Source organism: Monodon monoceros, unplaced genomic scaffold (genome assembly GCF_005190385.1).
Source record: "Monodon monoceros isolate NGI ecotype Baffin Bay Population unplaced genomic scaffold, NGI_Narwhal_1 Super_Scaffold_19, whole genome shotgun sequence".
NCBI lineage: Eukaryota > Metazoa > Chordata > Mammalia > Artiodactyla > Monodontidae > Monodon > Monodon monoceros.
In genome coordinates, this window is record NW_021703775.1 from 68,460,857 (window position 1) to 68,476,862 (window position 16,006).

Sequence of the window (16,006 nt, forward strand, 5' to 3'; positions counted from 1 at the left end):
CTTTTCCTTCATCTACTATTTCAGTAGATATATTTTCTTCCTTTATTCTGTTAATGTGGTAAATTATGTTGGAACTCTCATATATTGCTGGTAGGAGTATAAATCGGTACAACCACTTTGGAAAACTGTTTCTTCGTATATACTATAGTTGAACATGCATCAGAATCACCTGGAGAGCTTATTATGATGCAGATTCCTGGGCCCCACCTTCAGAATTTCTGGTTCAGTAGATCTGGACTGGGATCTAGTAATTTGCATTCTAACAGATTTTTAGATAGTTATGGTTTTGTTCTTGGTACAACACCTTAGAAACCGCTGGTTAAGACATTGTAGTAATAAGAGCAAAAGACTAGAAATTACCAAAATAAGAGTCCAGCTGAAGAAATTATGGTACATCTGCCAGTGGAATCTTTTGCAGGTGTTAAAAGGAAGATCTCTTATGTTCTCTTCTGTTCTCTTCCCCAGGATATATTATATTGATTATATTTTAAAAATCAAGGGTATGGACAATTTCTAGTACATGGTTTATTTTGCTTAAAGAAGTGAGTTAACATATTAAAATACACACACACACACACACACACACACAATGTTTTCACCAAAACAAAAATGCAAATAAAAAACAATGGAAGGATAAAAACTAATATAAATTATTTCCTTTAAGGGAAAGGAGGTAATAAAGTGGTGTAGACAGGGGAGGGAGCTAGACTTATATGAAAGTAACTTGTTTTATAGTTTTACATAATTAAGCCAATTAAAAATTTAAAATGCACTTTCTAGAAATATCAAACAACTTAAAGCAAACTCAAGTATATGTCAAATTTGAACATAATGACATAGGTAAGTTACTGTAGGATATGTCTTAGGTGTGGGAGACCAGACTCAGAGAAATCTTAAACTGTCTTCAGTAGTCTTCTTTTCAGTAATTATATTGATATGATTTCTTTGAAATTAAATCTATAATAGAAAACAATAGTTACAGTAATGTTATTAGAAACCAGGATTATCTGGGAAGAAAAGCGATAGAAATATAAAATCAGAAAAGTTAAGTGACAATGCTGTAATCATAAATTCCGATTTATCTTTTGCATGAATTTTTAAAATTTTTTCCTTTGAAAAAAAAAATTTTTTTTTTTTTTTGTTCCAGTCACTGAAAAGTTCTAGAACCAGTGGTAACTGAGTAGCATCAAGTGCAGTGTTTTAATACCATTTTCAATAAAAAGGTATCAGGTCTCCTTGGAGAAGGGGGTGTTCCTAGTCTGGGCAAAAAAATTATGCAAGATTTGCCTAGGACTCTTTCTGTGCCAGATAGCAAGGAAGTGGTTGGATACTGCTGGGGCCATGTCCCAAAGATGGTTTACAACTTGAAGGAACTCCCACTACCCCAAAAGTGCACAGTTTGAGTGCCAAATTTTTAATAATTGCTAATGATGTAAACATTTCAAATATGTAAACATCTGTGAGTTGATACTTTAAAAAAACAAAATCCGTTTTAAGTGCTGTATTACTTTTCTGAGGCTGCTGTAACAGATTACCACAAACCAGGAGCCTTAAAACAACAGAAATTTATTTATTTTCTCACAGTTCTAGAGGCCAGAAGTCGGAAGTCAAGGTGTCAGCAGGGCTATACTCTCTGCAGAGACTCTAAGGGAGAAGTCTGTTCTGTGTATTTTCTAGCTTCTGGTGGTTGCTGACATACTTTTCCTATGGCCACATCCTCCAGTCTCTGCCTCTGTCCACATGGCCTTCTCCTCTGTGCCTGTCTTGTGTCTGCCGTCACTTGTCATTTGATTTAAGGCCTACTGGAATAATCCACGATGATCTCCTTATCTCAAAATCCTTAATTAAATCTGCCAAGACTCCTTTTCCAAATAATGTAACATTTCCACGTTCTGGGGGTTGGGACATGGACATGACTTTTGGTGGCCACCACTTAGCTCACTACAAGTAATCACTCATTCTGAAACTATACAGAGTCCAAATCTTAGTTGTGCTCCTTACTAGCTGTGTCCTTTGTCAGGATAATTAAATTTCCAGATAGGGAAAATTTAGATAATACCATCACAATATGCAGGTGTGTATATTTATTTATTTATAAATGTATATCCTTGAAATTTTTTTTTTTTTTTGCATAGAAAAATGTCAGCAAGGATGCCATCCCAACTATATTATTTAGTTATCTCAGAGGATAGAATTGGAGGAGATTGGGTGGGGGTATAAAGAGAAGTTGTACCCATCTTAGAGGGTAGTTACAAGAGTTCAATGAAATTCTGTTCAAATGAACCTAGCGCAGCATTAGGCACATAGACGATGTTTAATTCATGGTTGCTCTAATAAAGTTATGTGTCTTGGAGACAATGTAGACACTAAAAGGAATTAAAAGAGATGAGTTTCTCAACATGTGTTTAAATCTTATTTGCTGTTCGTAGTTCTGAACCTTTAATATTTAAAAGTTAGAGTAAAGTTTAAGTTTCATTAAAGTTATGAGACCAGTGCTTGGCATTAAGTACTGGGAGGTATTTCTCATTGGTGGGTCCTGGAATTTTCGTGATTTATTTCAGTTGGCTTTGAGATACATTTATGGATTCATTTGTTAGAAAGGGCTTTTGCCTTAAAGGGAAACATTCCAAACAGTTTGCCCTGTTAATTACAGATAGCTTTATTATCTCTTTTCCAGGCTACAAAGTAGAATTCTTATGTTCTTTAATAGGGTCATTTTGGCTTGGTCGTTTGTTTTGTTTATTTTCAGACAGTTATTGGGACAGGTGAGGACGTGAATAATCTCAGATTTCTGCAAACCATTAAAAAGAAAATAAATATAGTTAAATATTAATAGTTGTTAGTTTTATTTTTATAATGTCCCTTTAAAAACATTGGTGAAATAAAAAAGACAGACAATATCAGATGTTGACAAGGATATGGAGAAATTAGAACCCTCATACATTTCTGGTGGAATTGTAAAAAATGGTTCGACCATCTTGGAAATCAGTTTAGCACTTCCTCAAAGAGTTTAAACATAGAGTTACTGGAAAAAACAGCAGTTTCACTTTTAGGCATGAACCCAGGAGAATTGAAAACATCTGTCCAACACAAAATTCTGCTAACGAGTGTTCGTAATGGCAAAAAGTGGAAGTAACTCAAATGTCCTTTTGAGCAACTCAAATGTCAAATCAGCTAATGAATAACAAAATGTGGCTATGCATACAATAGAATATTATTTGATGATAAAAAGGAATAAAGTATTGATACATGCTCTAACAGAGGTGAATCTTTAAAACATGCTAAGTAAAAAAAGCCATTCACAAAACAGCACATATTGTATGATACCATTTATATGCAATGTCCAGAATAGGCAAGTGCATAGGGACAAAAAATAGATTGGTGATTACCTTGGACTAGGGCAGTGGGTTAGGGGAAAGAGGAGTGACAGCTAACCAGTACAGGGTTTTTTTAGTGGGTGATGAAAATTGATTGTGATGATGGTTACACAACTTTGCAAATATATTAAAAGCCATTGAATTGTGCACTTTAGGTGAATTGTATGGCATATAAGTTATATCTCAGTGAAACTGTTATTTTAAAAAATTGGTCAACATCTAAGTGCACTAGGATATGGTTTCTTTTTGTTGCTTAACCATCTCAAGAATTATCCAACTCCATTTTTTGTATTGTATATTACGGTGAATTTTTTTTTTTAACGCCACGCTTACTGTATGTCAGTTCTTTCCCATATATAACCTGATTATAAAGGGTTGGGATACAAAGTTAAAGCTAACTATGATAGGTCTTAAGATAGGTCTTAACATTGTCTACTGTTGTCCTCTTTAAATGTTGTCTACTGTGCATTCCTTTCTTAGGACATCTAAGAGTCCATTGAAATTCCAAAACTTATGTATTCCAGTGAACCATGTTTCTACATTCTTATGTCAGGTAGCTACCTGCCAGCATACTTCATATGGTATCTTTAGACCCGTTAGCCATACCATGAGATGCCATTTTGCTATCCAGGCCCTTTCAGTCCAGCTGCTTTGAAAGAAGGCATTAGTAAACATGGATTCTTTGAGAGTCATCACTAGCAGTAGTGATTATTATTTTTATTATTAAGGGGTCTGAATCAGCAATTTCTTTTGTTATCTCGTATCATAAATAATACACTGTTGAACTTTATAGAACATAAAGATCTAATTGCTATTTATTGTAAGAGGTATAGGCCCTTGAAGGGAAAACCCTCATTTACGTAATACTAAGGTTTGGCTAAGCTCTGATGAGGTATAAAACAGCTGGTGATGAAGTAAAGAGTGGTTACATCCTGTGCAAACCTACACTGATTCCATCAGAGAAATCCTAACGTACCCTTTCACATGGGTAGACCTAAAACTATTGATGTAAGAGATGAAGGAATATAAAAATTAAAGCTATGGTAGTGTTTGAGGTGGAATGGCCTTATTGCCTTCCATTTTAAAGATAGGGAAAACTGGAACCCATTCTATCAATCCAGGGCTCTTCCACAATATCATGTTGTTATTAGATTTACCTTAAGAACATAGATACTGTCCAATGGGCTTTAGCATCTTTTCTAAGTTTTATCTTAGTTGATGACTCATGGTTTATATTCTACTTCCTGCTTCTTCAGTCAATTCTATTGAAAAATTAAAGAATGAAAAGTAATGAATACTAACATCCATCCCTTCCCCATCCTATCATCCTTCACTAGAGCTTTCTGAGGAAATAAACTGAAAAGGGAGGCTGTTTGCAGTAGAACTCCAAAAAGAAGATCCTTCCCAAAAGTGTTTGGTCACAGTTCTTAATACAGGTAGCAGCATATGATTGGGGAAGGAATGGTGCTTGATATCAACTCTAATAACAAAACTTTTCATTGTCATTTTCCCCCCTAGTATCGTCCAGACTGTCACAACCATCCTCTCCTCAGTCAGGCTGCCCATCACCCACCATTCCAGCAGGTAAAGTCATTTCTCCATCACAGAAGCACAGCAAGAAGGCACTAAAGCAGGTAATCGTGCTATTCTATTTATCAGAATTATAATCTCCTACATTAAAAATACATGATTCTGGCAGTCAGTGAAAATTTCTTGAAAGGAGAAATTTTGTGTGGTTTCCCACTTTGTATTCAATAAGTTATGCACCTCTGTGTTATAGGTTTATGGTAGATACTCTTTTTATCACATTTTTAAAGTTCCTCATTAGTTTCCAATTTGCGAAGAGGGGTGTGTGTATGTGTGTGTGTGTTTAAATAAGAGTAGGTATTGAATTTTTCAGGTTGAGTTTCTTCAGCATTTATGAAGATGATCAGGTAGCCTTTCTCTTTAAGTCAACCAATATATAGAATTCCAGGGCTAGACTTTCTAATGTTAATGTATTGTTAGCTCTCTGGAATAAACCCTATATGTTTTTTATATAATTTTTAATATGTTAATGGAATTTTATTATTTAAGATTTTAGCTTCGATTTTGTTATTTTCTTGTACTATCCTTATACAGTTTTGGAATCAGGATTGTTCTTAGCATCTAAAATAAGTTGTATAGCCCTCTATTATTTTTCTGATTTTTGGAAAAAAATCATAGAAAGTATTTTTTTCCCTGAAAGTTCTGCAAATCTCACTTTTACAACTGTTTTCCTAGCATTTCAATTTCATCTACTACTACTGATCTCTTGATTTTTCTGATTTTTGAGCCAATTTTGGAAATTTACTTTTCTTAGAAAATGCTCCATTTCACTTGATTTTTTTTCAAATATTGGTATAAAGTTGTACATAGTATTGTTTTTTATGTTTCTCTTTTGTTCATCAGTGTTGTTCATTTGTGATGTATCTTCTTTTTTCTCAATGTTACTTGCCGACTATTTTATTGGGCTTTTCAAAGAACTTGCTTTCTATTTTTTGAAATGCAAATTATCAGTAAATTTAAATTTTTGACTAATAATTAAGGACACAGACTAATTTTATCCTCAGATTAGTGTATATAATACAGCTTAATTATAACATCAAGCACAAGCACTGTCAAGTATGTGGGAAAATGACTACTTGTAGTTTGCTGGTGGAATATAAATTCTTATAGCTACTTTGGAGAGAAATTTTATGTTTATTAAAATTTTAAATGCATATCCCCCATGACTAAGTAGTTAAATATTTGGGAACTTATCTTAGAAAAATGCATGTATTCATACATACTTACATACACACACAGGAAAATGTTTGCATTAAAGTTTGTAATAGCAAAAACTTGCAAGTGGATATATATATATATGTGTGTATATATATATATATGTGTATATATATATATATGAATTCCTTAATAAACAGCGGCATATCCATATGTTAGAAAATTATACAGGGTTAAAAGTTTACCTTGTAATTAAGTTTTTCTGTATGCATAGACATGGAAACATCACCACACTATAATGTTTAATCATTAAAATCAAGTTGTGTTACAACATTCATTAAAAACATACACATAGCCACATACATACCCAGAACAATAGTATATTTTTAATGGAAATATGAATCTGTATATACACAGAAACACATACATACAATGTAAGTGTAAAAAAAGCTCAATAAGGAAAAATAAATTGATGACTGTGGTTATCTTTGAGGATTGGGGAACAAGACTGAGTGGTGGGCAAAAGAGACTTTAGCTTTATGTTTGAATTAAATGGTAAAAATGTATTCATGTCATAACTGTTTAATTAAAACTTTAAGGGAATTCTCTGGCAGTCCAGTGGTTATGACTCAGCGCTTTCACTGCTGGGACCCAGGTTCAATCCCTGGTCAGGGAACTAAGATCCCATAAGCTGTGCAGTGCGGCCCTAGATAGATGATAGATAGATAGATAGATAGATAGATAGATAGATAGATGGATGGATGAGATAAAATTTTTTTAATTATGGGCTTCCCTGGTGGCGCAGTGGTTGAGAGTCTGCCTGCCGATGCAGGAGACCCGGGTTCATGCCCCGGTCCAGGAAGATCCCACATGCCGTGGAGCGGCTGGGCCCGTGAGCCATGGCCACTGAGCCTGTGCGTCCGGAGCCTGTGCTCCGCAACGGGAAGGCCACAACAGTGAGAGGCCCACGTACCGCAAAAAAAAAAAAAAAAAATTTAAGTAGGTCTTAAAGTGTTTAAACCAAAAGTGCTTTTATTAAAAGATGTCCAAAATTTTGAATAAGGTTAATTACAATCTGCCTGGGTATCCTGCAGCACTTGTAATTTTACACATTCTTTGCAAGAGTTTAAGAAGTATGAGATGCACTTTGTTATAAAGCAGAAACTGACACACCATTGTAAAGCAGTTATACTCCAATAAAGATGTTAATTAAAAAAAAAAAAAGAAGTATGAGATGCCTCTTTTCCACAGAGAAAAGGCAAGTATTTTAGTAAAACTTGTTAGCTTATTCATGACATATATACTACTCTGTATTATTCTCCTGTAATCTCAGGAGTCAAATACTGTATTTTCTTTAAGGAATACCAGTATGAGAAATTATATAAATTAGATTGTTGGTATGTAAAGTAAGGCCTTGCCTCCAGTGTATGTTTTTCATATTATTAGGTGAGACAACTTATTTCAGTGTAAGTTATCCTTTACCCCAGTGAAGGTTTGTTTTGTTGTTTGCTTTTTAAATTTTAAACAGAATTAGAACAGGGTTTGTAAGGTACTGAGGGAGGGGAAAACCGAGTACAGTTCTGAAACAGAGAGGCTGTAAGTTATTTTGTTTTCATCATATATCTGAATTTACATGATCATAGCAGAAATAGATAAGATCAAGTGGTTCTATTAAATTTTGCATTAACTTAGAATGATCTAGGTACTGTGAATAGAAAGAAATGAATACTAATGGCTGCCACACAGGAAGCTTACAAACATTTTCTGTTCTGATTGCAAAGAATGAGAGACAAGCTGTAATCAGTGATCAGACAGCACTGACATTATGCTTCTGCCTCACCTATTATAAATGTTGTAGGTGAACGTAAGCCAGATACCCGACTCTCTCAGTTTCTTTTCTCCACTGACAGCTTAGATCAAGGAGATCAAGTGTTGCCACTGTGCTTGCATGGCATAGCCAGAGGTATATGTGAATGTGGAAAGGAGAAAACCATATTGTGAAAAGGGAATGGAAGACAAGTAGGCAGTTATTCCACACTTTTCTACATGATGGTCGTGAAGGTTAAAGCTTAAACTGGCATTTTAATGAGGTCGTAGATGTTCAACTTTTTCCTGAAATGTAGTTTTACTTTCTTAGTTTCTGTCTTTTTTTCTTTTTAAACCCTTGAGTTTAAAAATAGCCTTTATATATCTTTATGATTAAAATCTGGGAAGCTATTTGTCTTTCTGTTCATTCTAAATAGTTTAGTATATTCTCTAAACTGAGAACATCACAGAAATTAAAATGTTCTGAAATAACCAGAAGGAATCACACTGTTCTTAGAACCCATGTTTTCCAGTCTTCCTTCCCTTCAGTTTACTGCATTGCTATAAATTGCTGAGATTTATTTGGTCATTGGGCCAAATCTTACTGCTCTTACCTGACATCAAATTCAAGTAGTTATTTACAACCTTTTGTTCAAATGCAGAACCTCTGAAACATACGTAAGCTAAATATTTACATTTCTACATAAAGTTGATGCAAATGGGACTCTTCTGGGTCCAGGGCTTAGAATTCTGTTTTCAGAATGATTGAAAACATCTAATTCTCTGCTACTACAAGTATGAGAAGTCCATGGCTTACTGGTGATTTTTAAGCTTTAAAAATGTTAATGACAATTTCTCACATTTATTTAAAGGAGAACATTGGTAAAAAAAAAATATCCAAACTCTTAAGGATTATTTAAGCCTTGCGTTTAATTAGTTCAGATTTTTGTTTACTTTGATGGATTTCAAAGAAATTGGATAATCAGCATACTCTTCTTCACCACTTAAAGTCATTTTTCTGTTATTACTAAAAACTGATTTGTTTTGTTTCTTACAGTCAGTTTTCTCTTTATAGGCTCTAAAACAGCAACAGCAGAAGAAACAGCAGCAGCAGCAATGCAGGCCAAGCATGTCCATCTCCTCCAACCAGCACCTCTCTCTGAAGACTGTCAAAGCAGCCAGTGACTCTGTACCTGCCAAACCTGGTAGGCAGACTGAATGTCTTTTCAGTGAAGGTTTCTTTTTCCAGTATTTTTGTATACCAAATTCATATACTATATCCTTTATTTTTAAATTACTGTATTATATTACTGCCAGATCATCAGTATAAATCCTTCTAGGGTAGAGGGGGAAATTTATGCAGAGTAATCATACAGTTGTTAAAAAATACATCATTGGGATTTGCATGTTAGAATAAGATCAATGACTAACTTCCAATATGTCTAAACTAATAATATTTGAAAGCCTCTAATTAGTAACTTTATAAAGCTGATGTTTCCAAGATGCTCACACTGAACTCTTCACTGGTTCTCTTCTTTAAAAATAAAAGGTTTTCCTAAGAATTCTTGATACATTTGGGTTTCCATTGGACATATCCAGAGGCCTTTGGATTTTTTGTTGTTGCTTATTTTGTTTTGAATTTAAACTGGTCTAGATACAGGCTTTGTATTTTATTACACAATTTAGTTTGATGCCAGCTGATTATATGAGTTGGCCAGATTTAAACTGTCTTGCAGAACTTTGCATTTTTGTTAGGAAGGAAATTTACCACCAGAAGCAAATAATGTGCTGGGAGGAGGAAAGGGATTTTATTTTACTTTTTGACTCCTAATTCTCAGACTCAGAACACATTTGAAGGGTCACATTGCCGCATACATAACTCCTTTGGTTAGCATTGAATGATTTAATTGTTCATTTGATTGATTATTTGTTTCTGTTTATACCCTCAGGGTCATATTTTATATATTTTTTTAATATATTTTTATATATATTTTTTCCCCTAGTGATATGGGAAGGAAAGCAATCTGACGGACAGTCAAGCAGCCCTCAGAACTCAAACTCTAGCTTTTCTTCTTCAGTTAAAGTGGAAAACCCTTTGCTAGGCCTGGGAAAGAAGTCATTCCAGAGGTCTGACAGGCTTCACACAAGTAAGTTAATTTACAAAGACCTCAGTTCTCGCACCTTAAATTTTCAACTCTGTGTTTGAAATACATCAGCTGTTTGGCTTAATTGCTCCTTCCTGTTCACCTTTGAGCTCTTGACTGTTTTCATGTTCTTCCTATCCTGTCTATCAAACTTCATTTCAGAATAAGATCTGTTATCAGCCATTTTGTGGTTTATTTCTCTTTCTGACAAGAGGTTTCTTTATCCAGCATTATTTACCTTTTATCTCTGTGTACAGAAAGGTAGAAGGGCTTATAATTAAACATGGCAAACTGAACCCCTTTTCCTGCTTCCTCTAAAATCCCACTATAAAATGAGAATATGGAAATACAAAAGATTAAACCCATTAGGGTGAAGAAAATAAGGAGATAACAGATGGACAGGAAATATCAACAGATTTTGAAAGATAAAAAAACTGGATGGAGTCTTTCACAGAGCTGAGGAGCAGATGCCAGTAGTCAGCAAGCCAGCTGAGCCTGTAGAGCACCAGAAAGGTTTATGAATTGGAGATACCATATCAAGGATTGAGATATCTTTCTCATAGTAGAGAAAGATGAAGCATAGGGTTGAAAAGAAAAACCTTTGAAAGTTAATAAGAAGAAGTTTGATGCCTCAGCCTAGCAGGAGACAGGAGATTTATTTTGAGGTGAAATTAAATCATCTAGACTTGAAATTCAGAGACACCACACATAACTGAGGACAGATAATGAGGCAATGTACCGGACTCAGGGAAATCAAGTAAAATACAAATACTAAATAGTGATCCTCCTGCTTGCTTGCTTTCCAGAATGTTAGTAGTGAGGCATATTTCTACCTCCATTACTCTGTTCCTCCTCCCCACCTATGCTTCAGCAAGAGATTGTGGGATTGGTACCTAAAGAAATTGAATAGCCTCAGAAAAAAAATCCCCAGGCAAATTTATAGATTCGCAACTAAAAGAGATCATCTTGATCATACTTCTGTGGAGCTCACCAGTCTACAAGATGCACCCAGGCACCCAAAATTTTCAGTCTTTTTAGTGCCTCTCTTTTACTTGTGATTACTAAGGATCACCTTTGAAGAAGACCTCCGTCATGAGAGAATCTGAAATACAGACTCAGAAGAAACAGACAGTTCAGGAAGGAGAAAACTTAATAAACAAATAACTTTAAAAACTATAATATCCACAGAAAGAAAAGATGATACTGCATCCATGAAAGAACAGAATACTATTTTAAAAATCAGAAAATAAAGAGTACCAGGATGTTAAATAACATGGTAGCAAAAATTAAAACATTTTAATAGAAATACGAAAAGTTAGAGGTGAAGACATTTCCCAGAACATAGGTCAAAGGAGAGAGAAGGTAAGAAAGTAGGAACACCAATCTAGGCTGTCCAATGTCTTAAATAGTAGGAGTATCAGAAAGGAAGAACAGAAATTGAAAGGAAGGTAAATGGTAAGAGAAATAATACAAGAAAATTCTGTAGAATTGAAAGCCACAGATTCCAGACTGAAAGTACGTGATTCCTGTCAAGAAACATGAACATAAAGAAACCTGTTCCAAGACCATTCTTTTGAAATTTCAAAACATCTAGGATAACGAGAAGATTCCAAAGAGAAAAAAGTAGTTCACATATAAAGATTCAAGAATTGGGATGGCAGACATGTCAACAGCAACATAGAAGCTAAACGATAGTGCAGCAATGCCAACAAAATTCTAAAGGAAAGTTATTTTACATTCATTTATATAAAACAGACCCTTCCAAAGTATTAAGTATGAGAATAGAATTAATATTTTCAGACAAGTTCTTTGTAAAAATCTGGTTTGAATCTAGGTGGGATTGTAAATTGGTACATTTTTCTTAGAGACAGTATCTGCCTTAAACTGAATATGCCCTTTGAGCATCAGTCGCACTGCCAAAGATTAAAAATATTCATTTATTGGGACTTCCTGGTGCTCCAGTTGTTAAGACTCCATGCTTCCAAGGCAGGGGGCATGGGTTCGATCCCTGGTTGGGGAACTAAGATTGCACATGGTGTGTGGCGTGGCCAAAAATTAAAAAAATAAAAATATTCATTTAGTCAACAAATACTTATAGAAGGTATACTAATATGCCAAGCACAGGTTTAGGGCCCAAGAGATGTGGTGATAAACAGAACAAAGTTTCTTCCTTATAGAGCCAATATTCTACTTAAATTCAGTTAAAGTCACAATTTTAGTGTCTTCATTCAATTGCAGTTGAAACGTGGAGTTACAAAATTAAAGTATGGGCCAAGAATTTCTGACTTTCATAACACAACTAGGAAAAATTAACTATAAAAAAAGAAGGCATGGTATATTTAAGTTTGACCTAATGGCCAAGAAATAAATGAAAATTCATCTTCTTTCATGCAGATAAGGTTGTATGAAAAATAAATGAGTTAATACATGTCAGTGTTTAAAATAGTGCCTGACACTCAGGAAGCCCTATATAAATGTGTTTACTGCTGCTGTCATCGATCATTGTTGTTATAATTACTACTAATATTTCAAATTTATGGAGACCTGCATTTTTGGAATACTGATAATGAACTTTATAAGTGTACTGTAGTTATTCAGCACAGAATTCTGTGTAGATTGGATCAAGCTTGTTTATCTAAAAAATAGTTCAGCCTTTTCCCCCCCTTGTTTTTTGGGCTGCTTTTGGTATGGCTTGATTTATTAATAATTGAGAGAGATGTGTTGAAATCTCCTATCCTAATGGTGGCTTTGTTCAGTTCTCCCTGATGTTCTATCAGTTTTCATTTCACATATTTTGAAGCTACCTTATATTAGATATTTTCAAGTTGAAAATGTTCTTGGTGGATTGAACCCCCCCTTTTTTTTTTTTTACCTTGTCAATCTCTGATTAAGTGTTTTACTTAAAGTGTCTTTTGTTTGATATTACTAGTGGTGCACCAGTTTTCCTATGGTTAGTTTTTGCCTGTTACATTTTTACTTCGTTCATTTCTATGTCCTTGTACGTTAGGTATATCTCTTTACACAGCATATAGCTAGCTGAATTTTCTTTATTTTCAATTCAGTATGTAAATCTTTTTTCTTTGGTGAATTTTATCCATTTATATTTATTGTGATTGTTAATCTATTTGGACTTGTTTCTACAATCTTATTTTTTTGTTGATCGTTGTCCTGATTTTTTTGTTTGTTGTTTCCCTTTTTTTTAAATGAATAACAATTTTTTTTTTTGGCTTGCCTCGACTTTTTTTTTTTTTTAATTTTTATTGGAGGGATTTCCCCGGCAGTCCAGTGGTTAAGAATCCGCCCTTCCCCTGCAGGGGGCTCAGATTCCATTCCTGGTTGGGGAACTAAGACCCCACATTCTGCTCAGTGCAGCCTAAATAAATAAATAATTAATTAAAAAATTTTTTTATTGGAGTACAGTTGATTTACAACTTTGTGTTAGTTTCAGGTATACAGCAAAGTGATTCAGTTATACGTATACTTACATTCATTCTTCTTTAGATTCTTTTCTCATATAGGTTATCACAGAATATTGAGTAGAGTTCCCGGTGCTATACAGTAGGTCCTTGTTGGTTATCTGTCTTACATAGTAGTGTGCATGTGTTCATCCCAAGCTCCTGATTTGTCCCTCCCGACCATATTTCCCCTTTGGTAACCCTAAGTTTGTTTTCTATATCTATAAGTCTGCTTCTGTGTTGTAAATAAGTTCATTTGTATTTCTTTTTAATTATATTCCACGTATGAGTGATATCATATAATATTTGTCTTTGTGTTTCTGACTTACTTCACTTAGTATGATAATCTCTAGGTCCATCTATGTTGCTGCAGATTGCATTATTTCATTCTTTTTTATGGTTAATATGTCATTGTATATATGTACGATGTTTTCTTTATCCATTTCTCTGTCGATGGACATTCAGGTTGCTTCCATGTCTTGGCTGTTGTAAATAGTGCTGCAATGAACATTAAGGTGCATGTATCCCTTCGGGTTGTGATTTTTTTTTTTTTTTCCAGATATATGCCCAGGAGTGCAATTGCTGGGTCATATGGTAGTTTTTAAGTTTTTTAAGGAGTCTCCATACTGTTCTCCATGGTAGTTGTACCAATTTATATTCCCAACAACAGTGTAGAAGGGTTCCATTTTCTCCACACTCCAGTATTTATTGTTGGTAGACTTTTTGATGATGGCCATTCTGCCTGGTGTGAGGTGATACCACATTGTAGTTTTGATGGGTATTTCTCTGATAATTAGTGATGTTGAGCATCTTTTCATGTGTTTTTTGGCCATCTGTATGTCTTCTTTGGGGAACTGTCTATTTAGATCGGTCCTGTGCCCATTTTTTGATTGAGTTGTTTGTTTTTTTGACATAGAGCTGCATGAGCTGTTTGTATATTTTGGAGATTAATTCCTTGAGAATTCCTTGAGACTGTCTTTTCTCCATTGTATTTGCTTGCCTCCTTTGTCATAGATTAGTTGACCATAGGTGCATGAATTTATCTCTGGACTTTCTGTCCTGTTCCATTAATCTATATTTCTGTTTTTGTGCCAGTACCATGCAATTTTGATTACAGTAGCTTTGTAGTATAGTCTGAAGTCAGGGAGCCTGGTTCCTCTAGCTCCATTTTTCTTTCTCAAGATTGCTTTGGCTATTCTGAGTCTTCTGTGTTTCCATACAAATTGTAAACATTTTTGTTCTAATTCTGTGAAAAATGCCATTGGTAATTTGATAGGTATTGCACTGAATCTGTAGATTGTTTTGGGTAGTATAGTCATTTTGACAATATTGATTCTTCTAATCCAGAAACATGGTATATCTCTCCATCTGTTTCTGTCATCTTTGAATTCTTTCCTCAGCATTTTATAGTTTTCTCAGTACAGGTCTTTTGCCTCCTAAGGTAGATTTATTCCTGGGTATTTTTTTCATTTTGATGCAGTGGTAAATGGAATTGTTTCCTTAATTTCTCTTTCTGATCTTTTGTTGTTAGTGTATAGGAATGCAAGAGATTTCTGTGTATTAATTTTGTATCCTGCAACTTTACCAAATTCATTGGTGAGCTCCAGTAGTTTTCTGGTAGCCTTTAGGATTTTCTGTGTATAGTATCGTGTCATCTGCAAACAGTGATAATTTTACTTCCTCTTTTCCAATACAGATGCCTTTTATTTCTTTTTCTTCTCTGATTGCCGTGGCTAGAACTTTCAAAACTATGTTGCATAAAAGTGGCGAGAGTGGACATCTGTATCTTGTTCCTGATCTTAGAGGAAGTTCAGTTTTTCACAATTGAGAATGATGTTAGCTGTGGGTTTGTCATATATGGCCTTTATTATGTTGAGGTAGGTTCCCTCTATGCCCACTTCCTGGAGAGTTTTTATCATAAGTGGGTGTTGAATTTTGTCAAAAGATTTTCTGCATCTATTGAGATGATAATATGGTTTTTATTCTTTAGTTTGTTAATGTGGTGTATCACATTGATTGATTTGCATATATCGAAGAATCCTTGCATCCCTGGGATAAATCCCACTTGATCATGGTATATGATCATGGTATATTGTTGGATTCGGTTTGCTAGTATTTTTATATGTTGTCCATTTTAATTCCTTCATAGTTTTTTTTCTCTCTCTGCTGGGTTTCATATACATTCTATTTCTGTTCTATTAGTTTTAGGTGTGCAGCATGATTTATATATGTATATAGTGCGAAATGATTACCACTGTAAGTAAACATTCATCACCTCACGCAGTTACATTTTTTTTACCTTGTGATGAGAACTTTTAAGATTTATTCTTTTAGCAAAAAAGTGGCCATCTTGATTTTCTTCCAGAACTATGGAAGTACTTTATAACAATTTAGCACTGATCTTTTTCTATTTGGACTTAAATAATATTATTATCTGACGTTTCGCTTCTTTGTTTTTAATCTCACAGATCAGGCACTAGAA

General features: G+C 34.4%; 1 protein-coding gene across 2 annotated transcripts in view; it reads left to right on the forward strand.

The window, feature by feature from the left end:
• Window positions 1-16,006, forward strand: part of ASXL2 (ASXL transcriptional regulator 2) — a 129,865-nt gene that overhangs the window by 91,127 nt on the left and 22,732 nt on the right. For both annotated transcript variants that reach the window (XM_029231659.1, XM_029231660.1), the window contains 3 exons: window positions 4,896-5,011; window positions 9,001-9,130; window positions 9,929-10,072. In XM_029231659.1, coding sequence (XP_029087492.1) covers window positions 4,896-5,011; window positions 9,001-9,130; window positions 9,929-10,072 — 390 coding nt within the window. The remainder of the gene's footprint in view (window positions 1-4,895; window positions 5,012-9,000; window positions 9,131-9,928; window positions 10,073-16,006) is intronic.